The sequence below is a fragment of the Anolis sagrei genome, chromosome 3 (genome assembly GCF_037176765.1).
Source record: "Anolis sagrei isolate rAnoSag1 chromosome 3, rAnoSag1.mat, whole genome shotgun sequence".
Taxonomy (NCBI): Eukaryota; Metazoa; Chordata; class Lepidosauria; order Squamata; family Dactyloidae; genus Anolis; species Anolis sagrei.
The window spans coordinates 214,432,186-214,459,738 of record NC_090023.1 but is presented as its reverse complement, the minus strand read 5'-3'; the positions used below and the strand labels follow the sequence as shown (position 1 = coordinate 214,459,738).

At 42.9% G+C, this 27,553-nt stretch overlaps 2 protein-coding genes across 2 annotated transcripts; one reads left to right on the top strand and one right to left on the bottom strand.

Moving 5' to 3' along the window:
- Positions 1–879: 879 nt before the first annotated feature.
- Positions 880–10,668, bottom strand: CYP17A1 (cytochrome P450 family 17 subfamily A member 1). The gene is made up of 8 exons (XM_060766810.2): positions 10,325–10,668; positions 6,935–7,073; positions 4,851–5,080; positions 4,125–4,211; positions 2,833–3,045; positions 1,926–2,095; positions 1,729–1,832; positions 880–1,336 (listed from the first exon to the last, which is right to left on the bottom strand). Exons 1-8 carry the CDS (start codon positions 10,631–10,633, stop codon positions 1,071–1,073), a joined length of 1,518 nt encoding a protein of 505 aa, XP_060622793.2. The 5' UTR covers positions 10,634–10,668; the 3' UTR covers positions 880–1,070.
- A 9,390-nt stretch (positions 10,669–20,058) lies between these two features.
- Positions 20,059–27,237, top strand: BORCS7 (BLOC-1 related complex subunit 7). Its single transcript, XM_060768305.2, has 5 exons — positions 20,059–20,259; positions 21,902–21,964; positions 23,015–23,058; positions 23,482–23,502; positions 25,009–27,237. The coding sequence occupies exons 1-5, from the start codon at positions 20,110–20,112 to the stop codon at positions 25,058–25,060; spliced, it is 330 nt and encodes a 109-aa protein (XP_060624288.1). The 5' UTR covers positions 20,059–20,109; the 3' UTR covers positions 25,061–27,237.
- Positions 27,238–27,553: the final 316 nt, after the last annotated feature.

The following is a 27,553-nucleotide window of genomic DNA, read 5'->3' as shown; positions in this document are numbered from 1 at the left end:
GGGGGGGGGGGGGGGCTAAAAAGTTTTCAGGGGGGGTTTTGGGGGGGACTGAGTTTCGGGGGGGGGGGCTGAGTCTGAGTGAAAGAGGGTCTAGCCTAGCAAACCTTTTGTATCATTACCCCAATATCCCCATGCATATGGGATGTATTGAGTATGGTGATCAGATCATGATATGAATAAACATAACAGTTTAAATAATGCACCAGTAAGGCCTTTTCGCGAACCACCATGAGAATTTCGGGGGGGGGGGGGGGGCTGAAGCCCCTCAAGCCCCCCCCCCCCCCCCCCGGCTACATGCCTGCTTCCAGGCACATTGAGAGAAAATAAACAGCCTCCTCAGTTTTCTTCTAGCTTGCCAGGAAGACACTCAGGAACGCCACAAATGTCTTGACTGCTGAGGTGAAGTGCTGATGAATTTATCAAGTTTCTTGAACAAGCTTGGAAAAAGTTCCCTTTTGGATTACAACTCTGGACATACTAGGTGGTGAACTCTGGAGGTTGTACTTTACTTGAGAGATAATAAGAGCATACAGTTCTATTTACCATGAAGGTACCAGATCCCATCTAATTGTGGTTGCTAAGCAGGAGCAGACTTGGTTGGGGACCATCAAGGAACAAGTGCTATACTCACAGTGGTTCTCAACCTGTGGATGTTTTGGCCTTCAACTCCCAAAAATCCTAACAGCTGGTAAACTGGCTTGGATCTCTGTGAATTGTAGGCCAAAACACCTGGGGACCCACAGGTTGAGAACCACTATAGAGGGAATAAATAACAGTACAGGACTATCTTAGGGAATTTCCTCCCTTCATTTCATTTTTTCTCTTTGTCAAAAAATAATGTTAATTTTAAAAATTAACACAATGAGTTATAGTGTCCTTTCTTCATTGATCCTATGAGTCTACTGTATTTTTGAAAAATTGCCTTTGTCTCCTATACCAGGCAGTTATTTTTCCTTCTTCACAGTCTCCTATGTATCCAGTAAACCTTTACTGGTTTGGATGAACAGGCACCCCCTTTCTTTTAAATTGATTAGGGCAGCTTCGTTATATCAAATTCCATAACTGACCCATTACTTTCCTTTCCAAGCTTCCCGCAGCATAGCTTTCACCTTGAACTTTGGCACTTGGAGCACAACTCCAAACTTGCCTTCTGGGGCAGGCAGCGTCTGGCCTTCAGGGATGCTCAGGGTAAATCTCTGCAAAATCCAGGAAATAAAGAGGAAGAGCTCCATCTTGGCCAGCGCTTCCCCCAAGCAAACTCGAACACCAGCTCCAAAAGGGAGGTAACTTGGAGAAGGGCTGTAGATTCGGTTCCCGTCCTCATCCAAGAAACGATCTGTGTACAGAAGGAAAGACAGGTCACCTTAGGAAACATGTCAAACTCTGTAGCGCACAATAGTAAAAGAAAATCATTGTGGGATTTCTGTCTAGAATTCTATCTTCCTTCTTCAAATAGACAACAGAACAAAGTGTGCAACAGGCCCTCCGCTTTCACGGGAGTTAGGGGTGTAGCACTGAAGATGGAAGGGATGTCCTGTTGAGAAGTCATATAAATCCTGGGTTGTTGTGAGTTTTCTGGGCTGTATTAGAACAGAGAGTTGAAAATCCTACATTTGGTGTAGGCAGCATTAGTATAGAAGCAGAGATCCCTGTTGTGAGGTTCAAGGGCTACAGAAAATGGAAAAATGGAATCAGATACCAGCAGTGAGGGAAGTTTTGCATGCCCACCTGGATTGAACTCGTGGTGTTTCTCCCACTCCTTTTCATCATGATGAATGGACCATAGGTTGATCACAACTTGAGCTCCCTTTGGGATGTCATATTCCCCAATGCTGTAGAACAGAAAACCCATCAGATAGACCTGGCTGCTATCTCCCCCTCCCACTGACTTTACAAGGGATGCCACTGATGGAAACAGGACTCACGTTGTATCTTCCAGTGCCACATGTGGGATAAGAAGTGGAGAGACAGGACGAATACGCAGAACTTCACTGATGGTAGCCTCCAAGTAAGGCAAATGCTGCCTGTCACTGAGCAAAGGATGCCTGCTGAAGCCAAGGTTCTGATCAATCTCCTCTTGGATCTTTCGCTGGACCTGGAAAGGGAGAAGGAATTCGACTACTCAGGAGCAATAACAATGGGGTAATGATTATCAACATAGCAGCCTTTTCCCACCTATTTCTTTCTTATTATTTTATTTATTATTTATTATTAACTTTATTTGTACCCCGCTAGCATCTCCCAAGGGATTCGATGCGGCTTACACAGGCTGAAGCCCCAAAAACACAATAAAACAATACAATATATAAAGCAAATTAAAAACAGTTAAGCAAGAAAGCAATAACAGTAACAATACAACGGGACACAATTTAAAACTGGGCCGGCCAGGGTAGGGGTACATGGTTAAAAGTGCTGATGTGGCAGGAGGAATGTAGGATTATAAAGTAAGGACAGTGTACAGTGTGCAGTGATCTGGTTCTACTAAAGTGCTTCAAGGACTTGGTGCTGGGGGTTCCTAATCTGAAAAGGCACATCGGAACAGCCAAGTCTTCAAATTCTTTCTGAAGACTGCCAATGTAGGGGCCTGTCTGAGATCTTTCGGGAGGGCGTTCCAAAGTTGGGGGGGCACCACAGAAAAGGCCCTGTCTCGTGTCCCTGCCAAGCGTGCTTGTGACGCGGGCAGGACAATGAGCAGGGCCTCTCCAGATGACCGGAGTGAACGTGTGGGTTCGTAGACAACGATGCGGTCACGCAGGTAGGGTGGCCCCAAACCGTTCAGGGCTTCCCAACCGTTCTTCCCAAGAGCTCAAATAGAGCAGAAGGATTTGGTACCTTTGGGTAGTGTAGGAGATAGAGGACAGTCCATTTCAATACAGTAGTGGTGGTTTCCACACCTGCACCAAAAATGTCAGCTACCGTCATGAGCAGGTAGTCATCTGTCAGCCCCTGCCGAGATAATATGTGGCTGTTGTTGTTCTCTGCATTCAGTTTGGCTCTCAGAAGCGCATCCATGAGGTCATTGACAGAATCACTGCTGAACTCTTCCTGGAGAGGAGGAGGAGGAGGAGGAGAAAGAGAAGGAGGAGCAGGAGGAGCAGGAAGAAGAAAAGGAGGAGGAGGAGGAGGAAGAAAAGGAGGAGGAAGAAGAAAAAGAGGAGGAGGAGAAGGAGAAGGTGAGGTCTGTGGGCTAAGACTGAGGCATATCGGAGGAGCTACAGAACAAAGTTGGTCTCCATGGTGGAGCAGTAAATAAAAATGGAAGCATTTCACGAATACATGTTCTTGGCAACAGATTATTTCATTATGATATAGGGCATATGGAGTGCTTGAGCCAGTAAGATGTGCAGCAAAATATACCCTTCCTCCTCATCTATTCATAGAATCATGGCAATAAAATCCTGGCTGCCAAACATCAGAAGAAAGGACAGAGTGCAAGTCCAGTTGTGATGTAGTAAAAATGTAACCTAACCATACAACAAAACATTGGCCTGTAGCACAAAAGTAGCAAGAACTTGAGGCCATGTGCATTCTTTAACTTGTAAAGTAAATAAACCACTGCTACAGTTTACTGGCTCCCTGGTGGCGCAGCAGGTTAAACCTCTGAGCTGCTGAACTTACTGACCAAAAGGTTGGCAGTTTGAAGCCGGGGAGCTGGGTGAGCTCCCGCTGTTAGACCCAGCTTCTGCCAACCTAGCAGTTTAAAATGCAAATGTGAGTAGATCAATAGGTACCGCCTTGGCGGGAAGGTAACAGCGCTCCATGCACTCATGCTGGCCATGTGATCTTGGAAGTGTCTACGGACAACGCCGGCTCTTCAGCTTAGAAATGGAGATGAGCACCACCCCCCAGAGTCGGACACAACTAGACTTAAAGTCAGGGGAAACCTTTTCTTTGCAGCTTTACTGGAAAAGACATGAAGCTGTCTCTTCCTACACCTTATGCCAATAATGTAACTTGGATATCTCTTAATTATCAAAAAATAACAAGCCATTTGTTAGTTGTAGTCAGTTACTCTGATTACCACTAGCAGCCTGTCTATTTCAGAGGAGTCGTGTCTAAAATAGACAGGATACTCCTATAATCCTATGTTTGTTGCCCTGCATTTTCTGAGTGGTGATACTTACTTTATGTTTTTCAAACTTCTGTTGTAGAAGCTGATCTCTCATCCCCACACACTTCCTCAGCAATGCCAATTCTTTATTGGGTAAAAACTGTGGGGAAAAGATTGAAAACTATATGTCAAGTTCCTCTTTTGACTGCATTCATGCCTCACAATCCTAGAATGTGCTAACATTGAGATTTAGATAAGAACGAATTCAGTTGCCTATTGATTTTTCTAACACAAAAGTAGGTGCTTCTGTCTTTTTACACATTTCTTGCATCCTGCATTTGCCTCCAATTCTCATAAAAATATGGAGAATTTCTCTTCCAGAAAAGCCTTATTGATCTATTGGCCTTTCCATACAAAGTATACATTCTGTGCAGAAAAAAGCACACATGTGTAAATGTTTGCATTACATTGATGTTATTCAAGCAGGTAACATTGATTTTCTCCTCTTGATCAATGCAATATTGAAGACAGAATTAAAGGTAGCACTCCCTGCACCACCCAAAGTATGGGATGTATTTTGTCGAAAATACCGTCTATCCTCCTATGGTTTTTCTGATTACAAAAGTGAAATTGTGGGATGACTCAATCGTCAGCTGTAGGAAGGGATCTCTACCAGATCTAGGTAGATTTATTGATTGATTTTTGAGATGGGGCTATCAACTTTCCCATTTCTGGAAGCTCTACCTGAGGAATAGAATATTTGTTGTCATTGCTGCATGTTCCCCACTAAAGTGCTCACCTGAAGCCAAGGAAAGATATCCACCATGCCTTGTCTGGCAACCGTGTCTACGATGCCTTGACTGTATTTTAGCATATCCTCAAATTCAGGATCCCCACGTTGATAGGATGAGTTAAAGCAAAGGGAACAAACCACATTCGTCACAGCCCGTGTCAGCTCAGGTGACATGTCCAGAGGTGCATCCTGGGCAGCACTCAGAGTTTCACACAAGCAATTCGCTTCTTGGCAGACTAGAAGAATAGTGCAGAGGAAGAGACACAGGAAGAAACTATGAATTCTTTAGAAATGGGAATTAAAGGAGAGGTGCATAAGGGAGGAGATACAGGAACGTTGTGTTGTTGAAGGCTTTCATGGCCAGAATCACTGGGTTGCTATGAGTTTTCCGGGCTATATGGCCATGATCCAGAAGCATTCTCTCCTGACGTTTCACCCACATCTATGGCAGGCATTCTCAGAAGTTGTGAGGTCTTTTGGAAATTAGGCAAGGAGGTTTATATATCTGTGGATATCCAAGGTGAGAGAAAAAACTCCTGTCTGTTTGAATGTTGCAACTGATTAGCATTGAATATCCTTAGCTTCCTGCCTGGGGGAATCCTTTGGATCTCTAAATAAATAAATGATCTCTAAATCCTTTAGCACAGCTCTAGAGTCAACTTCTGTTGGACCAGGCCCACTATAAAGGTTATTAACAGAGTGTTCCTCAAACAGGAGAAAACATGACTTGGCAATTGGCCACCCCGATTAGAATTTAATGGCCTTGCAGCTTTAAAGCCTGATGGCTTCCTGCTGGGGGGAATCCTTTGTTGGAAGGTGTTAGCTAGTCCTGATTGATTCTTCTCTGGAATTCCACTCTAACAACAACCATGTCAGAATATACAGAGAAGCTATTGAAATCCACAAGCATGTGGAAAATTTCAACAGAAAGGAGGAAAACATAAAAATGAACAAAATCTGGCTACCAGTGTTAAGAAAAAACTCTAAAATCAGGACAGTATATAAAAAGCAGCATTCAAAAAGTAGGGGAATTCCAGACAAGAATCAATCAGGGCTAGCTAACGCTTCCCAACAAAGGATCCTCCCAGGCAGGAAGCAGTCAGTCTTTCAAGCTGCAAGGCCATTAAATGCTAATCAAAGTGGCCAATTGCAGCATTCACACTTGCCTCCAATAGACAAGAGTTCTTTCTCCCACCCTGGACATTCCACAGATATATAAACCTCACTTGCCTAGTTTCCAAGAGACCTTGCAACCTCTGAGGATGCTTGCCATAGATGTGGGTGAATGGATGTTCTGATGTTTTACCATCCTTGTGAGAGGCTTCTCTCATGTTCCCACATGGAGAGCTGGAGCTGACAGAGGGAGCTTATCCATGAATTCGAACCGGAAACCTTCAGGGCAGCAACCCAACCTTCAGGTCAGCAGTCCTGCCAGCATAACAACAATTCAGTCATGGTGTCCTGCTATATTGTATTCCCTGGAGTTTCTTTGGAGTCAAGAAACCATGAGGTTTTACAACATATGAACCCTAAACAATATTTGGATGAGAGAAACATCAAAAGTGGAGAGGAAATTCGTATAACCCTACCACATTGCTACACCTCTGATGTTGTGATTTCATGCCCGAAACCATTGAAAGTGTAGATCTTGAATCCATGTGCCCCCGCCCCCAGACCCCAAGATAGCAATGCCCCAGAATAAAGCATGAACTGTGTCCACAGTATTCAGTAAACAGTATACTTGAAAGATTTAAATAGATATCATTTTATTTAACATGTTTGCACACATGTCAACAAGCTCAAACATTTATAATTTATCCTTCTTTTTGTACTCCCCGAGTGCTTAAAAGAAACGCTTAACTATTGTTAAATGCTTAGCAGTTATGCCAAGATGGTAGAGGGTTATAGAGTTGTACTGGGACTTGGAAGAGCCAGGCAAGAAAAACACTGAGCCAGTTCGCCTTCCAATTTGATCTGCCTCACAGGTTGTTGCAAATTAAGCCTAATGCCACTGTGAGATGCTTCTCTCCCTGGCATACTTGGTTTATATTCCTTTGGAAGCACCCCAGCATTTAAACTGGATCACTTACTTATCTTCTGCAGGGCTAGAGATCCCTCCCCAAACATGGCAAGGGCAGAGTGCACTAGCTTGCGCTGGTATTTCCAAATTGGACTGTAGGGGGCAAAGGCAATGTCTTTTGCGTTCCTTGTCAGCAGGTCTGTGGTTACCTGGAATGAAAGGGGTGAGAAAAGCAAGAGGGTTTGTGTCAATTTGATTGTTCTTCTAGGTATAGTACGTGTCACATGTATACTGCCAGGTTTCCTCAGATAATGCATTTAATTCATTTTAAAATAATTTCACAGTGCTGATTGTTTTATCTGGTAAATGAGTTTTTTTTTCATGTCAGGAGCAACTTAAGAAACTGCAAATTGCTTCTGGTGTGAGAGAATTGGCTGTCTGCAAGAACGTTGCCCAGGGGATGCCTGGATGTTTGATTTTTTTTTACCATCCTTGTGAGAGGCTTCTCTCATGTCCCTGCATGGGGAGCTGGAGCTGACAGAGGGAGCTCAACCTGCTCTCCTCGGATTCGAACCGCTGACCTGTCGGTCAGCAATCCTTCCGGCATAAGGATTTAACCCATTGCACCAGGAGGGGCTCCACAAATGAGACTTATTTGATTCTAAGTCTTGATTTTAATTAATATTACTACCAGAAATTTTCACTGTGCTCCATTTTAATGGTTGATAAATATGCAGAGGGTTTATATAACTATGAAAGCCAAACTCTCCTAGGAAAAGACATGTGCAGGTTAGTCTTATTAATAAAGTGAAAAATGTTCTTTGGAGAATTTGCCTTTAAAGACTGCTTTGATACAAGGAGAGCAGCTCCTTCCACTTCAGAGGATGGAGACAAGAGAAAAAGCCCCCAGCAACCTATTTCTAAAATGTAAAGAAAAAGGGGGAGCATTCTGTTTTAATCCTGCCAGATAACTTTTCACTGAGGAGGCAAAGACCTTGTATCTGTGGAAGACACATTCCAAGAACACTACCAGCCATGGATACCTGAAACTATGAATAATACTGAACCCTATGCTTTGATTACACTTGGACCAGACTCATACCATAGGATCACACTGGAGGACCTAGAGAGGCCTACAAACAATTCCAGTTGAATTTTTTTGAATCATGGATAAGTGAAATCATGGATGATAAGTCAATGGATAAGGTGTTCATACAGTATACAGGGGTACTCTCTGGTGGCGCAGTGGGTTAAACCACTGAGCTGCTGACCTTGCTGACTGAATGGTTTGTGGTTTGAATCTGGGGAGCAGGATGAGCTCCCACTGTTAGGCCCAGCTTCTGCCAACCTAGCAGTTCAAAAACATGCAAATGTGAGTAGATCAATAGGTACCACCTTGGCAGGAAGGTAACAGCGTTCCATGCAGTCATGCTGGCCACATAAACTTGGACGTGTCTATGGACAATGCCAGCTCTTTGGCTTAGAAATTAAGATGAACACCAACCCCCAGAGTCGGACACGAGTAGACAATGTCAGGGGAAACGTTTACCTTTACCTTACTGTATACAAGGAGGATACAGGACCTATAGCATAGGTGCTTCAGGACGAGGTTTTATTTTGACGTGGGGGGGGGGGGTCTACATGAGGTCATTTTCTTTTGTAACCTTCCAATTTTCCAACAGTTGTATCCATATTTTTGCCTATCTCTAAGAAAATCCATTGTTATACAGCAGGCATGGGGAAACTTGGACCGCCCAGGAGTTTTGGACTTCAACTCCCACAATTCCTAACAGCCTCAGGCCCTTTCCTTTTGAATGCTGTTATTCACAATTCTCAACAGCCTCAGGCTTAAGTGGTTGAGGGGGGAAAGGAAAGGGCCCGAAGCTGTTAGGAATTGTGGGAGTTGAAGTCCAAAACTCCTGGATGGCCCAAATTTGCCTATGCCTGTTATAGCAGGAAATATTAAATAACAGCATAGAGACTTTTAATTGTTAGTGCTAGGGAACTCCATATGAAAGCATCCTGCATGTCTTGCTCCTAGAACTGTATTCACAGGCAAAGGAAACATACAATGTGCATACAATGTGCAGTTTGGAAAATATTTTAAATATTATAAATAAAAAAGTTTCTAAACAACCCTTCCAACAATCTCTAAAGCATCTCTGAAATCCAAAAAGAAACATTACATATTAAAATTGTCTAGCATTGCAAATTCGACTGTAAACCTCATTCTTATTAATAGCAAAAATAAGTTCTTCCTGTTAGATTTTCCTAACTAGGTGTATCCTAATCTGAGTAACATTCTATATTCAGAACTGAAAAAACTGGTGTACAACTGCCAAATGAGTAGGAAAAGTTTTTGTGTGTGTGTGTCAGGAGTGACTTGAGAAACTGCAAGTTGCTTCTGGTGTGAGAAAATTGGTTGTCTGCAAGGACGCTGCTCAGGGGATGCCTGGATGTTTTACCATCCTGTGGAAAGCTTCTCTCATGTCCCCGCAAGAGAAGCTGGAGCTGACAGATGGGAGCTCACCGCCAACCTTTAAAGAATTGAAGGCAATGCTCACACATAATTCTAGCATCAGCAGCTGTTCTGTTCTATCAAGTTGCAGCACAGACAGAAAAAAGAAACATGACAAATTATAATTTGTCATGTAGACATGACAAATTATATATTCAGCCAAAATTTAAATATTTACTGAATAATACATTTCAACAAGAAACTATAAACTCCTAGTTATGTAAAGCTTCAGGTCTAATTAAAGATATGTATGTATTATTTAAGGTGGCAATCAAAACTAAACAGCACCTTTTTTCCCTTACACAATATGAGAAATATTTGTGTAGGACAGAAAATAGTCATAACCACACCATAATTGCCCCCAAATAAACTGCTTCAAAATGTGATTCCTCTTGGCTGTATATTTCTTCAGTTCTCTTCCTGCAAAGTAAACCATCTAAAGAAGACTTCATCTGCTATATGCAAAGGGAAGTTCATAGGCAATAACCTTAAAACATTATCAAAAAGGGTCAGTGGTGGAACACATGCTTCAAGTGTTGAAGAGGTTCATTTTTTCATATTGCCATTCAAAGGATCTCAACTAGCGGCAGGGAATCTACCAAAGATATTGAGAAGCTGCTGCCAAGATACTATCAGATGAGCAGGATGAATGATTTGCCTCTCTACGTATATGGAGGCGAAATGATGTGGCCATGAATTATATTGTAAACCTACACACACATATGTGCAAATGTCATTCCCCATAGCTATCCAAACTAAAGCACATAGAACTTAATATCACCCATTGCATGTGAGGCAGATAATCTTGGAAGTACAACTCCCACCATTCCTGAATGTCGGCCATGCTTTTTGGAGTTTGTAGGAACCAACTGATGGGGAAATGACATGTTCCCACCCACTGGCATAGATTTAAAAAACCTTAAATACTAATGGTTTGCTTACTGTTCTAGGCCTTCCACCAAAGATCTTCCCTTTCTTTAGCAGGACCTCTTTGGCATGGAGATAGCTGTTCACCACCACCACATACTCAGAGCCCATGTAGAGAGAGTAGAGGCTGCCATACTTCTGCTGCAATCTGTGGAAGAGAAGGTGAGGCTTTGTATCTCCCATAAAATGCAACAGGCTCCCAATGAGTGGCAAGGAAGGAAGGCTCTTGGGGTAGTTGCGCTTGCGTTTCAGCTTCACCTGGGCCTTCATTGAGAAGGACAGGAAGGACAGCATCACAAAAAAGAGGATCAAAAGAACCAGCATTGTTCCTCTGTTTGCCCTGAAGTTTGTTCTGGGAGCCAAGAACAAGCGGTCAAGGAAGGCAATTGCCTCGCAACAGCCAATGTTTGGATTCTTATAAGGGCTTGTTGTGACATCACCTTGCCTTGGGTTTCTGCCTTGCCTTGTTAATTAATAGCTGGGAGATAACTGTAATCTGGAGCTTAAACTTAACCTTGCCTTTAACCCCAGAGGTTTTAGCAATCCCAAGCCAAAGAAATAATCAAAATTAAGGCTATTTCTTTGCTTGCATTTTTTTTTTCAAATGACATTTTCATCCTAAGAGAGTTCTTGTTATCTTCTCTTGGATAGCACTCCACATCAAGGACTGTAAGGATGAGTGCTGATTCAAGCCAGAATTAAAGAACCACTGGGACTTAGAAGATGCTGTCTTTTCTCCCCAAGGATTCTTCCTTCTCACACATAATTCTAACATCAGCAGTTGTTCTGTTCTATCAAGTTGCAGCACAGAGAAAAAAAGGAAAAGAGGGAAAACTGCCTAATTTCTTTGGCAGGGTGGGATGGAGAAGGAGATATTTGATATGAATTTCTGTGGATTTCTGTATTCCCCCATGTATTCTCCTTATTCTTGCCCTGACACCCAAAAACCTGTCACTCCTTCCCCCTCCCCTTGGGTAAATCAATCCAGGGAGCGGCCAGCTGTTGAAGGGGCAATCAGAGGCAACAAAAGAAACTCATATCCCAGAACTCTGGCGAGGACAATGGAACCTGGAAACTTTGTTTACTTTATTCAAAACCGAACATTTCCCCAGCCTCCCCTTTGGTGCCTTATCTGATTGTGGCAGGAAGGCCAGGATGGAAGTAATCAAGGGTCATCGCAACTTCACTCAAGGACAATAGACTGGGCATCGCATCCATTGATTCATTTGCCGGCTCACTGTTTCTGTTTTCATCCCGCCTCTCTCAAGGCGCTGAAGCAGGGAAAGCTCTCCCATTGGAGGGAAGAGGGAGGGAGTTTTGAAACTTTCAAACCCATATTTTGCTATAAATATGCCTCTGATCAATGTACTGGTGTGCTTTGTGTGCTATCTATCACCACATTGCATCCGTCTCAGCTGAATCACTCATTAAAACCTCGGTGCCACTTCTTCGCTTTGGCAAGAGTCTCATTTCAATTTTTAATATTAATAAATTTGCTGGAATCAGGCTTCTCTGAAGGCTTGCCAAGGTAGTGTTCCCTCTTTGGTGGGAACTAAGGGTCATCTCCCCTTGGAGTTTACCCCCCTAAAGTCTAGTTTGACTTCACCCCCATGAGAAGCTGAAGCTGACAGCCAAGAGCTCACCCCACTCCCCAGATAATCTACCCATTGTGCCACTGGGGGCTCCAACTATATGACATCAGAATGGCATAATAACTACCTAGGCGATGGAATCTCAGCTTGCTTTCTTTTCATACACTTCATTGTTCCTTTCATCAGGTGGAATTAGTGAATCCATCCCCTTGGTGGATTGTCACCTTGTCATGGTGAGGGGTCTTGCATCTTCCAATGAACCTGCAGGTATAACCACTGGAGTCATGCACTCCCCGTAGGGGCTGCAGGGGATGTTAGGCCAACCGCAATCTAAAGACCTCAATAGCAGATCAGGTGGAAGGCAACACGATACATATTACAAAGGCTGTGAAGGCGGAAGAAGGCTGCAACACATTGAGAACCCACTGTTGTTGTGTTAACCACCCTCATTCTGTGGGACCCTCATTCTGTGAAGACTGTGTGTTGACTGGCCATGCACCGACATCCACACATTAAAAAAACCCACGCACAGGCATCTTCCAAGAATTTGGAAGGCCATTATACTTGGACAAAGAAGGATCGCCTAAGAAGAAGAAGTCCCTTTCTAAAGTGAATATGGTTACCTTAGTAACATTCCTTTGTAGACTACAATTCCCACAATCCCACTGGGCAACATTCAGTGAATTTACTGATTGGTGATTCCAGCAGGTAGACACTGTTGTGGCCTGCTGCTACCATATCAAGGTGCAGTAAATATCCTCTGAATTTTATTCCAGACTCTAAAGGAACTGTTCAAGGTGCTGAACAATTTAACAGAGAATGTTAGCCTGAGTATCTCTATCATAGTATAACACACTAACAACCGCACCATGATAACTGATTTGCACAACTGTTATTCCTGCAGATAACATTGTTATTGTGAGAAAAAGAAGCCAATATTCCAGAATAAATCTCACCAAGTTGAAGCAGAAGTCACCGAGGTATTTATTTATTTCAGCTGAAAGTGATGCCAGCCTACAGTAATCTGCCCAAGATAAGCTGAGATAAATTGTATAGCAAAACAGGTATTTTTATACATGTCAGATTCAAAGTTCCCACCACCCCCAGCTGGACCCAGCTTTGGCCATGATTGGCCAAGCCTGCATGACATCAACGAGGTCTTCCTGCGGAAGTGGGAGTCCGGCACGCCCCAGCCAATGGGAGAGTGCTGCCTGCCTCCGATGTAGATTTCCCTCTGTGCAATGATGAATAATAGGTGCAAGAAATGACTTGTAATGGGATTAACAGTCCCTGGTGTACGAACACAATGACCCTGATGGGTCTTCCAAAACCTTTATGGTCCCGTATGTATTCAGTCCTGATCGAACCCAGGGCCCTGAACACCGGGCTCCCACACAAGTTCCTGCAGAAAGCATTGTCCATCCTTAGAAGGATAAATGTTCAATGGCTAGGAGTAAAAAAGGGGAAATTGCCTTTCCAAAGTCAGTGGCATGGTTTCTCGTGACTCTGAACTCCATACCAGAATGACAAATGTCACGTATTGTCCAAGCAGCAATGCAAAGGCTGATTGGTCCTCCTGGCTCTGACTGACCTTTGTGACACTTGGGTCTTATGGGTTGCATGGAGGTAGCTGACTGAATCCAATCAAATGCAAATTAAGCCTGGCAAGATGTTGGCCAATCTTCCCTGGACAGGAAAAATGTGAGCAGGCTAGGTTGGAACTTCTCCAATAATTTTATAAAGTGATAAAAAAGCATAAACAAGAGTAAACATATACGAGTGAGGGGGCATCATTGCAGGGGTATCCTTACCGGAAGCCTGGTTTCCATGAGTTGGGGGTTTACATACAGATTGGGATACATAATGCTCCCTAAGGGGCTCCTATCTTCCTTGATCCTCTTATGGGGAAGAAATATGAAATTATGGAAAAGGATAGTGGGACAGCCACATGAGGGTTCCAGGAAGGCAAGGACATCTAGACACTAGATGGGTTGACCGCCCCCCCCCCCTTGAGAAGGAAAACACATCCTTGAGAAGGAAAACACATGTGGGTGAAGAAGGGAGATTCTCTAGGTCTCCATATCTTCAGGGGAGTTAGGTTGACACAGGTGATGGGAAAGGGAATCCAACGCAAGGGGGGGGATTATGGGTTCGGTAGTTAATGGGAGAGAGGGGGGGATGAATGGCAAAGGGGAAAAGGAAGCAAAATGGGGCTTGGGATGTTTTTGAAAGACTATCTGGTGGATGATGGTTTAGCTATATACTGTATGTGTGTGTGTTTTAGTAGGGTCCAGAAAAGGTGAGTCAAAGATCATAAAGAGAGGCAAGATTAGGCAGAAAAGATACATTTTGGATTTGAGAAATAAGGGCAAGATTATCAAATATATATTGTTTACTTGGCTTTCTCCCTTTTGTTTAGCCTTCAGCCTAAAGCCTAGAAATGTAAATTTTCCTCAGCCCAACCTTAGACAAAAGATCTTGGAGTCCCTTTGTTTGAGAACCACTGATTGGGGTAGGGAACAATTAACAGAGTTATTTGTTCTAGCTCAACAAAGGTCAAATACCTTTTGTGACATGGTTTCCAGTAAATTACAATAAATACCAGTAAATATAGCAGTTACCTTCTGCTATTCGTTGTTGTTGTTTATTCGTTCAGTTGCTTCCGACTCTTTATGACCTCATGGACCAGCCCACATCAGACCTCCCTGTCAGCCGTTGCCACCCTCAGCTCCTTCAGAGTAAAGCCAAGATGGAAGGATACCATCCACCATCTTGCCCTTGGTCGGCCCCTCTTCCTTTTTCCTTCCATTTTCCCCAGCATCATTGCCTTCTCTAAGCTTTCTTGTCTTCTCATTATGTGGCTAAATTACCTTATCTTTGCCTCTAATATCCTTCCCTCCAATGAGCAGTCGAGCTTTAGTTCCTGAAGTATGGACTGGCTGGATCTTCTCACGGTGCAAGGCACTCTCAGAATTTTCCTCCAACACCACAGTTCAAAAGCGTCCATCTTCCTTCGTTCCGCCTTCCTTATGGTCCAGCTCTCACATCCACAGGTTACTACGGGGAATACCATTGCCTTTAACTATGCGGATCTTTGTTGCCAGTCTGATGTCACTACTCTTCACTATTTTATCAAGATTGGCCATTGCTCTCCTCCCACCTTCTGCAAGAACATAAAGCCTTGATTAAATGTACACACTATCTAATATGGGAATGGTCCTTGTTGTTGTTGTTGTTGTTGTTAGAATCATAGATCATAGAATCATAGAATCAAAGAGTTGGAAGAGACCTCATGGGCCATCCAGTCCAACCCCCTGCCAAGAAGCAGGAATGTTGCATTCAAATCACCCCTTAGTACCTTTACAAATTGGCCAAGACTCAACCCTTATTATATCAGTCCAGACTAGTGTCCTTGGCAAAACTATAAGTTCCCTGATTATAAACTATCTTTAATTGGGGGTGAGGAGTGTGTGGATAATGCATGACCACATTAATTGAAGCCAAACTGAAAACATATAACAGCAATTTACAGCCTTCTGTAGGTGCTCTCTATGAGAGTCTAGAATTTTGTGCTGAAAATGTTGCCATTCTCTATATACCAGTGGTTCTCAATCTGTGGGTCCCTGGATGTTTTGGCCTTCAGCTCCCAGAAATCCACAGCCAGGTAAACTGGCTGGGATTTCTGAGAGTTGTAGGGCAAAACCCACAGGCTGAGAACCACTGCTATAGACCAAGTGTTGTTCATGGCTTCTCTGTTTTAATTACTAATTTTAACTGGTTGGTTTTATTCCAACTAAATTATGTTCTTGCTAGACATGCAGATCAATATTTGGAATGAACCAACTCAGACAGCTATAAAATGTCAAGAGACACATTTATCCTACAAGGTTGTGCTTAAGCACATGGGCATGGGGTGGTGACTCTCAGGCCAGGCAAATGTTTCTTGGAAAGTAAGCAGTCTAGAAAATTATGACGGGACTTATTATGGATCAATCAACCAACCATTTCCTGGGTGTTGTGTACACAAACACAACAACTGTTCTTGAAAACACAATGTACCAAGTCATTCTTCTTCCAACTTGGCTGTAAATACAGCTGAGAGCAGGAAGCTTCTTCACCTCCCAACCAGTACAGGGCTGAGCCATTGACTGACGGATCAGAAAAAGGTGATAGATACCCTCTGTGCTGAGAAGAGGAAGTGGCTGGTGAACAGGATCTCTTAACTAGCTGGCATTGCCCCCACCCCCGATGTGCGATGGGAAGTTGCTGCTAACTGTAAGAGAAATAAGGTTGAACACTGTGAAAGCCATCCACTGCATGGCTATCAGCCTCCTCCCAGTAGACTCAAATCAAGGACAAGCTTAATGAGAACCACCACTCCTCTTAATGTTCCCCCAGCAACAGCAAGACTATCTTTCTGAGCAGCTAAACCAGGAAATCACAAATGGATGACTCCCCATGAGGATCTTCCTCCAGGGGCAAACCAAGAATGGGCAACTTGGAAGTCTCTGAATAGACTCAGAAGTGGGGTGGACAGATCAAAAGACAATCTGGCAACCTGGAAGAATCCTTCGCCTTGTGTGACTGTGGACCAGAACAAACTACTCAGAACAAACAGCTCAGCATTGGTATGTTTGCCCACGATGCCTTGCCTCATGAACAGAGGAAGAATGGTTAGCAGTGGTTCTCAGCCTTTCTAATGCCGTGAACCCTTAATACAGTTCATCATATTGTGGTGACCCCCCAACCACAACATTATTTCGTTACTACTTCATAACTTAAATTTTTGCTACTGATATGAATTGTAATGTAAATATCTGATATGCAGAATGCATTTTCATTCACTGGACCAAATTTGGCCAGTACACCCAAATTTGAATACTACTGGGGCTGCGGGGGGATTGATTTTTTCATTTGGGAGTTTAGTTGCTGGGATTTATAGTTAACCTACAATCAAAGAGCATTCTGAACTCCACCAATGATGGAAACTTCACACACTGAACTCTCATGACTAACAAAAAACGATGGAAGGGTTTGGTGGGCATTGACCTTGAGTTATGGAGTTGTTGTTCACCTAAATCCAGAGAGCACTATGGACTCAAACAATGATGGATCTGGACCAAACTTGGCATGAATACTCAATATGATCAAATGTGAACAGCGGTGGAGTGTGGGGAAAACAGACCTTGACATTTGGGAGTTGTAGTTCACCTACAATCAAACAGCCCCTTGAACTCCACCAATGATGGAACTGGGCTAAACTTCCCATACAGAACCCACATGACCAACAGAAAATACCGTGTTTTCTGATGGTCTTTGGTGACCGCTCTGGCACTCCCCTTGCAACTCCCCCCCTCCCCCCAGGTTGAGAAATGCTGGTTTAAAGCTACAGACAATGCAGTTGTTGTTGCCCAGTTTTGGTCAAAAATTATTTAGCCACTTGTGCTCCTTGCTAGCTACATGACCTAGGAAGTATTTACGGACAACGCCGGCTCTTTGGCTTAGAAATGAAAATGAGTACCACCCCCCAGAGTTGGACACGACTAGGGAAAAGCTTAACATTTACCTTTAATCCATAGAACCTTCACCTGTGCTTTTCATGAAGTCCAATGCTATCACTTGATTGCTTTCTGACCAGGATTTGTGACCATGAGCTCATTGTCATGAGATTCTGCAAGACTTATGAGATTCCAAGAGGCAAGCCTTCAAGACAATGTTTGTGTTTTTCAATACCTACCTGTCGTGTCAGCAATTGACACATAATCTTAAAATCCAGCATGTAAGTGCTAAGCATATGGACAAAGGTATACTGTAGTTTTATCCTGGTTCAGGGCAATGGGATTTTCCCAAGGACCACTCTACACATGTGCAAGACCAAGCCATAAGACCAGCCTTGCAGGGTTTGCTCTGGACTATCAGCGTGAACCATTGTCAAACTGGTGTTATGGTTATGTTCACAATTATATTTTTTTTTTCTTTATTTGCCGTTGTTTACCTTCACAGAGCTCTTGTGCCCCTAACCCCACTGAATGTGGAGGGCTGACTATAGTCAGTACTTAGATCAGTGTTTCTCAACCTGGGGGTCCCCTGAGGGGGGGGTCATGAGGGGGTGCCAAAGGGGTCACCAAAGATCATAGGAAAACACAGTATTTTCTGTAGGTCATGGGAATTCTGTGTTCTGCACCCGTACCTTGGGAAGTCTGACTTGGCCACGGTAGTCCATGCTCTGGTTACAGTAGACTACAGTAGACTACTGCAACGCTCTCTACGTGGGGTTGCCCATGGCTGCCGCACGTTGGACTAATTGAAGCTTCCGGGCCGGAAGCTTCAATTAGTCCAACGTGCGGCAGCCATGATTCTAACAGGAGCAGAACGCAGGGAGCATACAACCCCCCTGTTGCGCCAGCTCCATTGGCTACCGATCTGCTACCGGGCTCAATTCAAGGTGCTGGCGTTGGCCTATAAAGCCTTAAACGGTTCCGGCCCAAGCTACCTATCCGATCGCATCTCTGCCTATGAACCCACCAGGACTTTGAGATCTTCCAGGGAGGCCCTACTCTCGATCCCGCCTGCTTCTCAAGCACGGCTGGTGGGGACGAGAGATAGGGCCTTCTCGGTGGTGGCTCCTCGGCTGTGGAACACCCTTCCCACGGACATTAGACTAGCACCATCTCTAATGGTATTCCGCAAAAAAGTGAAGACCTGGCTGTTTGAGCAGGCGTTCGAATAATTAGTGCAATGATTGGTAATGAACATAGGAATGGAACAATGGATGACGAATCTGGATTATGTTTTTGATGATTTGACGATAGTGAATGGTTATTGTAGTAATTGTTTATTAATTGTGTAATGTGTTAGGTTGTTAACTGTTTTTTACACTGTAGCATTGAATTTTTGCTGTTCTTATTTGTTGTGAACCGCCGTGAGTCACCTTCGGACTGAGAACAGCGGTATATAAGTAAGATAAATAAATAAATAATAATAAATTTGACTGTAGGTGAACTATAAATCCCAGCAACGATAACTCCCAAATGTCAATGTCTGTTTTCTCCAAACTCCACATTTGGGCATATTGAGTACTGAATATTGAACCAAGAAGTATTCATACTGGAAGCATCTGGAAGAGCCTGACAGAACAGTAAGTGTCCTCCTCACTTTCAAGGCCTTTGGGCTGAGTGTTTAAAAAAAAAAATAACACGACTTAGTTAAAGCCAAACTGATGTGAGTTGAGATCTCTTATCCCCTCTGTCTTTCCCTTAAAAGCAGCCGCATGGTGAAGCAGCCATTATCATAAGGGTTAATTTTTAGGAACAGCCTCAATAACTAGGTTCTTGTGGGTTTTTTCAAGCTATATGGCCATGTTCAAGAGGCATTTTCTCCTGACGTTTCGCCTGCATCTATGGCAAGCATCCTCAGATGAACAAAATCTGGCTACCAGTATTAAAAAACTCAAAAATTACAACAGCAAAACAGCAGAGAGGAAACAACCAGGCACATCTTAACACCTCTCAACAAAAGATTCCTCCAGGCTCAGCCAGGCCTTCAAATGCTAATGAAGGTGGTCAGTTGAAACATTCACACCTAGCTCCAGCAGAGAAGGGCTCTTTACCCCACCCCAGTCATTCCACAGATATATAAACCCATTTTCCTAATTCCAACAGAACTCACTACCTCTGAGGATGCTTGCCATAGATGCAGGCGAAACGTCAGGAGGAAATGCCTCTAGAACATGGTCATATAGCCCGAAAAAACCCACAAGAACCTAGTGATTCCAGCCATGAAAGCCTTCGACAATACATTGAACATCTCTACGGGGAGCCTCAATAACTACTGAAACTTCAGAAAGATATTTCATGTATTTGAATTAAAACAAATGTCCTTTTTTGTTTTGTTTTGTTTTTTTAAAGGAAGGGGCCTGAGACTGTCAGGGATTGTGGGAGTTGAAGCCCTTAAGTCTTAAAATTAACAGAGCTGTAAATTAAAATAAAGAAAAGCATTTTAACTCTGCTTTTTGGGGTTTTTTTATCATCAACTCCCTTCCTTTTACATGAACACCATAAAGGCATCTTAACAGAAACAAGAACTCTTCCTCACTGGCTTTAACACTGCAACATCACGTGGTCCCCTGCATTCACAGCTGCAAACTGCTTTGCGCTTCCTTCTCTTTTGCCTCCTTCCGCCTGCCGTCCCTCTGTGCCAGGGGTCAAGATGGCGGCCACCGCGGCGGGGAGTGTGGTGGATGTCCAGGCTCGGTTTGGCCACTCGGTGAAGGGCCTGCTGACTGAGAAGGTGACCAGCTGCGGCACGGATGTCATCGCCCTCACCAAGCAAGTGCTGAAGGGCTCTCGCAGCGCCGAGGTAGGGCTGGACTACGAAGTCCATCATGCACTGCGCGGGAGAGCATGCACTAGACAAGGAGAAGCGCCGCGCAGTGCATGCTGGGATGTGATGTTTGCTTGTCAGTGTTGTCAAAGGAACTCTAGTGAAAGCTTCAGGTGCCTCAGTCCTTGGCTTACTCTCATTTCAGCAGCTGGGCAAAGCTTTCTGGCTGCCACCTGGCACAAGCAAGGAAATGGAAGGGTTTCAGTGGGACTGATGGCGTTCCCTTTGTCCTGATTTACATCTACACCAGCCCTGGGCAAGCTTGGGACCTCCAGGGGTTTTGGACTGCAGCTCCCATCACTCCTAACAGCCTCAGGCCCCTTCCTTCCTTTTGGACTGCAGCTCCCATCATTCCTAACAGAATCAGCCCCTTCCTTCCTTTTGGACTGCAGCTCCCATCATTCCTAACAGAATCAGCCCCTTCCTTTTGGACTGCAGCTCCTAACAGCCTCAATCCCCTTCCTTCCTTTTGGACGGCAGCTCCCACCATTCCTAACAGCCTCAGGCCCCTTCCTTCCTTTTGGACTGCAGCTCCCATCATTCCTAACAGCCTCAGGCCCCTTCCTTCCTTTTGGACTGCAGCTCCCACCATTCCTAACAGCCTCAATCCCCTTCCTTCCTTTTGGACTGCAGCTCCCATCATTCCTAACAGCCTCAGGCCCCTTCCTTCCTTTTGGACTGCAGCTCCCACCATTCCTAACAGCCTCAGGCCCCTTCCTTCCTTTTGGACTACAGCTCCCATCATTCCTAACAGAATCAGCCCCTTCCTTCCTTTTGGACTGCAGCTCCCATCATTCCTAACAGAATCAGCCCCTTCCTTTTGGACTGCAGCTCCTAACAGCCTCAATCCCCTTCCTTCCTTTTGGACTGCAGCTCCCACCATTCCTAACAGCCTCAGGCCCCTTCCTTCCTTTTGGACTGCAGCTCCCATCATTCCTAACAGCCTCAGGCCCCTTCCTTCCTTTTGGACTGCAGCTCCCATCATTCCTAACAGCCTCAGGCCCCTTCCTTCCTTTTGGACTGCAGCTCCCACCATTCCTAACAGCCTCAGGCCCCTTCCTTCCTTTTGGACTGCAGCTCCCATCATTCCTAACAGAATCAGCCCCTTCCTTCCTTTTGGACTGCAGCTCCCATCATTCCTAACAGAATCAGCCCCTTCCTTTTGGACTGCAGCTCCTAACAGCCTCAATCCCCTTCCTTCCTTTTGGACTGCAGCTCCCACCATTCCTAACAGCCTCAGGCCCCTTCCTTCCTTTTGGACTGCAGCTCCCATCATTCCTAACAGCCTCAGGCCCCTTCCTTCCTTTTGGACTGCAGCTCCCACCATTCCTAACAGCCTCAGGCCCCTTCCTTCCTTTTGGACGGCAGCTCCCACCATTCCTAACAGCCTCAGGCCCCTTAAGCAGCTGAGGGGGGAAAGGAAAGGGCCTGAGGCTGTTAGGAATGGTGGGAGCTGCAGTCCAACACCCCTGGAGGGCCCAGGCTTGCCCAGGCCTGATGTAGACCTAGTGGGTGCCCACATGGTAGAGTTAATGCAGTTTGACACCACTTTAACTGCGTGCCAGCCCTTCAGAGCATGAAACTTGTCTCCTTGACTATGGATTTTGTGTCTTTTAAGTTCTTAGGACAAGCTGCCAGAAATATGGTGATGCAAGAGGATGCTATCCTGCACTCGGAAGATGTAAGGGATGGTTCATCAATTTGAAACTTGTAATTTAAAAGTGGATGTTTTCCCTGGTAGTACTCAACATATTTCATCACAGAATAGTCACCACCATTTAATAATTGCAACCCAATTTTTTAGATCTGAAATATTTTCTTCTCTGTCCTCCTTGTCTCCAGAGCAGCAGAAAACAAGCTTGTTCCCACCTCCCTATGACTTTCCCTCACATATTTATACATAGCCATCATGTATCCTTTCAGCTTTCTTTTCTGCAGGCTAAACATGGCCAGCTCTTTAAGATGTTCCTCATAGGGTAGATAATCCAAAATATCTGCTTTGAACTGGGTTATCTGTGTCCACACTACCATACGATGCAGTTCAGTGTGGATTTCTCCAGGTGTTTTGGAATTCAGCTCCCACAATTCCTAACAGCTGGTAAGATAGCTGGGATTTCTGGGAGTTGAAGTCTAAAACAACTGGAAGACCAAAGATTGGGAACCACTGGTTTAAGCAAACACGGAGCTGTCTTTCCCTCCCCAATGGCCCCTTTTACACAGCTGTACAAAATCCAGATTATCTGCTTTGAACTGGATTATGTGGCAGTGTAGATTCAAATAATCCTGTTCAAATCAAATAATGTGGATTTTCTACTTTGATGATCTGGACTATATGGCAGTGTAGACTCAGGGGGGTGAAACAGTCCTTTTTTTAAAAAAAAGCCCAAACCAGCAAACACAAGGCACCAATTTTATTTCATTGCCTAATAGTTTCATCCCCTTTTTCCAACAACAAAAAGATATAAATGCAACAATTGTGTGAAGAAATACAGTAATGTTTTGTGAACTGCAAGAATGATCTAAAACACAATTTGCTTTGACAATTTTTAGAGAAATTTGCAAAACCTACTTTTCTATTAAAGCATAATTGTAAAAGCCCATGGATACTTCAGTGCAACTTTAACTGTCACTAGCATAATCTAGCATGCAATAACTTCTGAGTAATTTACAGTGCCTGATGTAATTATTGAACTGACCGACAAAATGACATTTCATATATTGTTATTTGCAGAGTTTAAGGAAAATGGCGATTATAACAACTCATCTACAATATCAGTAAGTGTACATGTTGTGTATTCTTGGTCTGATGAGCTAGTGTGGGTGTAAAGTTGTGTCTTCTGTAGTCCCCACATTGCATGCACAGACCACTTTACATCAGAGGCAGGGAATCTCTGCAAAACAAAATTGAAACTGAACCCAAGATTATTGAAATTATTCTACTAATAGTATTCTAGAACACCCTGTTTGATTCATTACTAGGGTAGAGTTAGTGCATAGTCTTATATTCTGAAGATCTGGTAAGTGGCATTAAAATGGGCCTTTTAGACTTGCCCCTAAACAAATATATTTCTCAGGCTTCTTTGTGTCTTTCATACCAACCTTAGGGCTTTCTATTTCGATATTACGACAGGAACATGTGCTTAAGTATTCTTTATCGGAATTCCTTGTAATGTTTTTCTCCCTTCTGCATTTTTCTAGGCAAGAAGCTATTCAGAAAAAGTGAGTATCTTCTGATTTTTTTAGTGTGGGAGATTAGATTTTACATTTCCAGTTCTTCTTGTTTATAGCAGGCATGGGCAAACTTCAGCCCTCCAGATGTCTTGGACTTCCGGCTGTTAGGTTAGGAATTTTGGAAGTGCAAAACACCTGGAAGGCTGAAGTTTGCCCATTCCTGCTATAAACAAACATTCTTCTCTCCTTGGAGCCAATGTGACAAGTAGTTTAAGTGCTAGACTGTGTCTCTGGAGAACAGTGTTTAAATTGTTAAATAAATAATATAAAGCCTTTGACAACACAGTGTTTCAATTTTCCACTCGACCAAGTCAAACAGTCTTATTCTCGGAAAACTCTTTAGGGTCACCATGTGCCAAATTACTTGAAGGCACATAATAACAACAACAACAATTATTTTTATTCATTCTATTTTAACATAGTCCAATAGTCCAATGTCATAGTTATAGTCCAATGCAGTTATAGTCCAATGTAGTTCCCACCCCTGAGCCTATGTCATCTCTATACTATGCTGAGAACACTACTGATGTCACATAAATGTTGAAGAATGCAACAGATCATACATTAAAAAAAAATATTCCTTGCTATACCATTAACAACATATGTGAAAAGAGATGAGTAAAAGTCCAAGATTTTTTTAAAAATGTGACTATGGATTAATGATGGTCAAGAAGAGCACATTCTGCATTGCTTTGCATATTTCCACCATATAAGTATCTTGCTATCTAAATATGAGAGTACAAACAAACACATCTGCCATTCAGTGCATTGGGACTTTCTACATAGGTACATAGGATCACACTTTAATAGTTCCTCTCAAATGACATTTGAGTCACTGAAGATCAGACTCATTCTGCCAGTGTGCATCATTGTTATGGTTTTAGTAGAAAACATAGTATTTTAGTAGAAATCACAGTATCTTTTGCTTACTTTGGGTTGTTTCCTTACTGTCAGAACATGTGCATTTCAATCCTACGTTTGGTATTCAGGAGTAAGCTGGAAAATAGTCTCCAAGTAAGTTTCCAGTGGACTGCAATTTTTTGTCATCTGCTGGTTGATGAGGGTTGTTTGCAAACTTGCATCCTAGCAACAAACTTGTTTAGCTGGTTTTTCAGATGTTTTTACATCTTAATAAAATGCGTATTGTGGCATTTTAAAGTGCTGCAAAAACTTTTCATTTATTCAGTGTGGCATTCCATGTTAGTAATGGTTTTGAGATGGATGTATCTGTTTCCTGCCTTTGTATATGTTTTCCGGCTCATACACCAAAACACAGAATTAGCTTAGACCAGGCACGGGCAAACTTCAACCTTCTGGGTGTTTTGGACTTAAACTTCCACAATTTCTAACACACGACCGGCTGTTAGGAATTGTGACGGTTGAAGTGCAAAATCCCCCGGAGGGCCAAAGTTTGCCCATTTTGGCTTAGACTGTTGCCAGTAATTGTCTGATATATCCATAACAATCTTTTGACATTTTCCTTTTCCTCCTCAGTGTTGAACAGTCTTCAAATCTGAGAGATCAACTGAGCCACCTTCTGAAGTGAAGGGAAAGCGCTGGATAGTATTTAAGATCAGCTAGAAACAAAACACATCTTGAGGAGCAAAATCCCCATACCTTTGCCAGCTTCAGTAGCCACATTTTTTGTAACTGCACTAATCCAAGTTGAGCAAATGGAAAGTCAACATTGTTCTGTGCACAACTCAGGCATGGAGTGGCAATTACTTTTTTTTAACAACAGATGTATTCTTTGTAAATGTATAGGTATTTTATGTTTAGTTACAGACTTCAATTCTCTGTGTTTATGTTATTTTCTCTTGAGAAATCTAAGGCATAGCAGGATTCATTTCCATGAGTTTTTTTTACTTCTGCAGTTCAGAAATCATGCATCTTGTTTAGTGCTTTGAAAGGGTAAAAGTTTTCCTCTTTTAGATAATACAAAAACCCAAAGGAATATGGATGTAAAGTTCTTCCTTTACCCAAGAGAGCAATAGAAATCTCTTTGAAATTGCTACATGCTTCAAGGACTGGCACCACGTTGTGCCCATTGGCCACAACTGTTTCTTTAAATCCTGGAAACCTATATCAAGCTGTCAGCAAACAGCTTGTGGATCAGTATTGTGCTGTGAACCACTATTTTGTAGCACTGAGGTATAGGTTTAACCTTGGAACATGTCATGTCTAAACTACCTATAAAACGGTTTACAGAAGGCAGAAGTGTGAGTAAAAAGTTGACCTGTACAAGACTTCCAATAGAGCATATGATTTTGTGTGGGTTGTATATCTACCTTTTCCCTGGACAATAGGAGTAGAAAGTGCTGAATGGAAATCAAGGCACTTTCTATATTTGCTTTCAATGCCTAACTTCATACTGTTTATAAAAATTATGCTTCTAAACATGGCCATACAGCCCGAAAAACATATAACGCCAAATTATGCCTACTTCATTACAAGTAGTAGTAATACTAATACTTTATTTATATTCCACCTTATATCCCCGAGGGGCCTCAAGACAGATTCCAACAAACAAAAAAGGCAAACATTCAATGCTTTTGATTTCTTATTATTTGGGAAATTTTCCCACAACTGTATGAATGCTCGCTGTTATGTACATCTCATTAAATATAAAAATTAATTTTAAATAAACATGCTTAGGAAGATGCTGCTCTTTTGTCACTGTACTCAATATACAGTATATGCTGTGTGATTGTTAGCAGTGCTGGAACAGCTCCAGTGTGTGCATACAGTCATTTTGGCAGAAAAAAAGGTTTAAAATGTACTCCCTTAAAAGCTGTGCATCTGTTGTCGGTTTTGACCTTGGGTTGCAATCTTATACATTCATCACTGCCCTGCGTCTTGATTAAGTAGCCTTGGCTTCATTATGTAATTCTCTGCAGATCCAGGAATCTGTAGATATACAGTTGGAGAAGTTTTGAAGATATCTCATTTCTACAAGCTGTTCTGAGCCAATTTAAATCAGAATTATTTCTACTAACCGCGTTTAATATATACCTGCATTTCTTGGAAATGACATTTTCACTTTGTTCACATGAGTTGAGGAGAGGTGTATTTTTACTTGTTAAGAGAAGACACAACTAGAAAATAATAAAGTTTAATATGTTTTGCATAATAAAAAATATTTCTGGTTTTTCTGAGGGGGTCCATTGCTTATGTAAACTATGGCATTGAGATCCTGTACTTAGCAGTGGTTGGACATGATATACCACAAGGCCACTTCCATCTCAGTGATTCCTTCTCTTGCAAAACATATAAAAATATGTTGTCGAAGGTTTTCATGGCTGGAATCACTGGGTTGCTGTGAGTTTTCTGGGCTGTGTGGCCATGTTCCAGAAGCATTCCAGAATCATACCTCACAACCTCTGAGGATGCCTGCCATAGATGTGGATGAAACATCAGGAGAGAATGCTTCTGGAACATGGCCATACAGCACAGAAAACTCACAGCAACCCATATAAAAATATTTATGAGAAAAATTAGCAGTGGACTGTGGCATGCTCACCATCTTATTTCTTTAGCAGAGCAGACAACACAGGTTTTTGTTTCTATTCCACACTAGTAATGTTATTGAAGAATTCTATCCTATTGTTCCTCGGTGTTGTTATTTGGCTCAGATTTCAAGAAAAGCCTCCACTCTTCTCTCTTGGGCAAGAAATACAATGGACTATTGAGATGGGCAGTTGGCACATTAAACACATTACAACATTTTGTTGTGTCCCTGTTGTGTTTTTCAATTTTGGCCATTTCATTCTTACACAAAGATGAAAGCAAAGTTTAAAAAATATCTTGTTTTGAAAGTACAATTTTCTCAGATCAGAATTATTTATTACATCATGATGCATAGAGGTTTGTGGACATGCGTGTGGGAGAGATGTGTTATTTCATATATACTGTGCACCATATCAGGAAATGGTTTTAAATCCAAGGCTTTTAAGATTTTTATACATATTACTGTGGGACCAAGCAGTCAACCAGTAAATAGTGCAATAAACATAATTGTAGAGAAATGTTTATTATAAAG

Bases quoted from the DNA above. Each gene is read 5' to 3' on its own strand.
- BORCS7 (XM_060768305.2), top strand. From the start codon at position 20,110: ATGGCGGCCACCGCGGCGGGGAGTGTGGTGGATGTCCAGGCTCGGTTT. The intron at 20,260-21,901 runs GTAGGGCTGGAC...GTGTCTTTTAAG, and splicing joins AGGGCTCTCGCAGCGCCGAG to TTCTTAGGACAAGCTGCCAG. The intron at 23,059-23,481 runs GTAAGTGTACAT...GCATTTTTCTAG, and splicing joins ACAACTCATCTACAATATCA to GCAAGAAGCTATTCAGAAAA.
- CYP17A1 (XM_060766810.2), bottom strand. From the start codon at position 10,633: ATGCTGGTTCTTTTGATCCTCTTTTTTGTGATGCTGTCCTTCCTGTCC. The intron at 4,212-4,850 runs GTGAGCACTTTA...TTTTCCCCACAG, and splicing joins ATATCTTTCCTTGGCTTCAG to TTTTTACCCAATAAAGAATT. The intron at 2,096-2,832 runs GTACCAAATCCT...CTCCCTTTCCAG, and splicing joins ATCTCCTACACTACCCAAAG to GTCCAGCGAAAGATCCAAGA.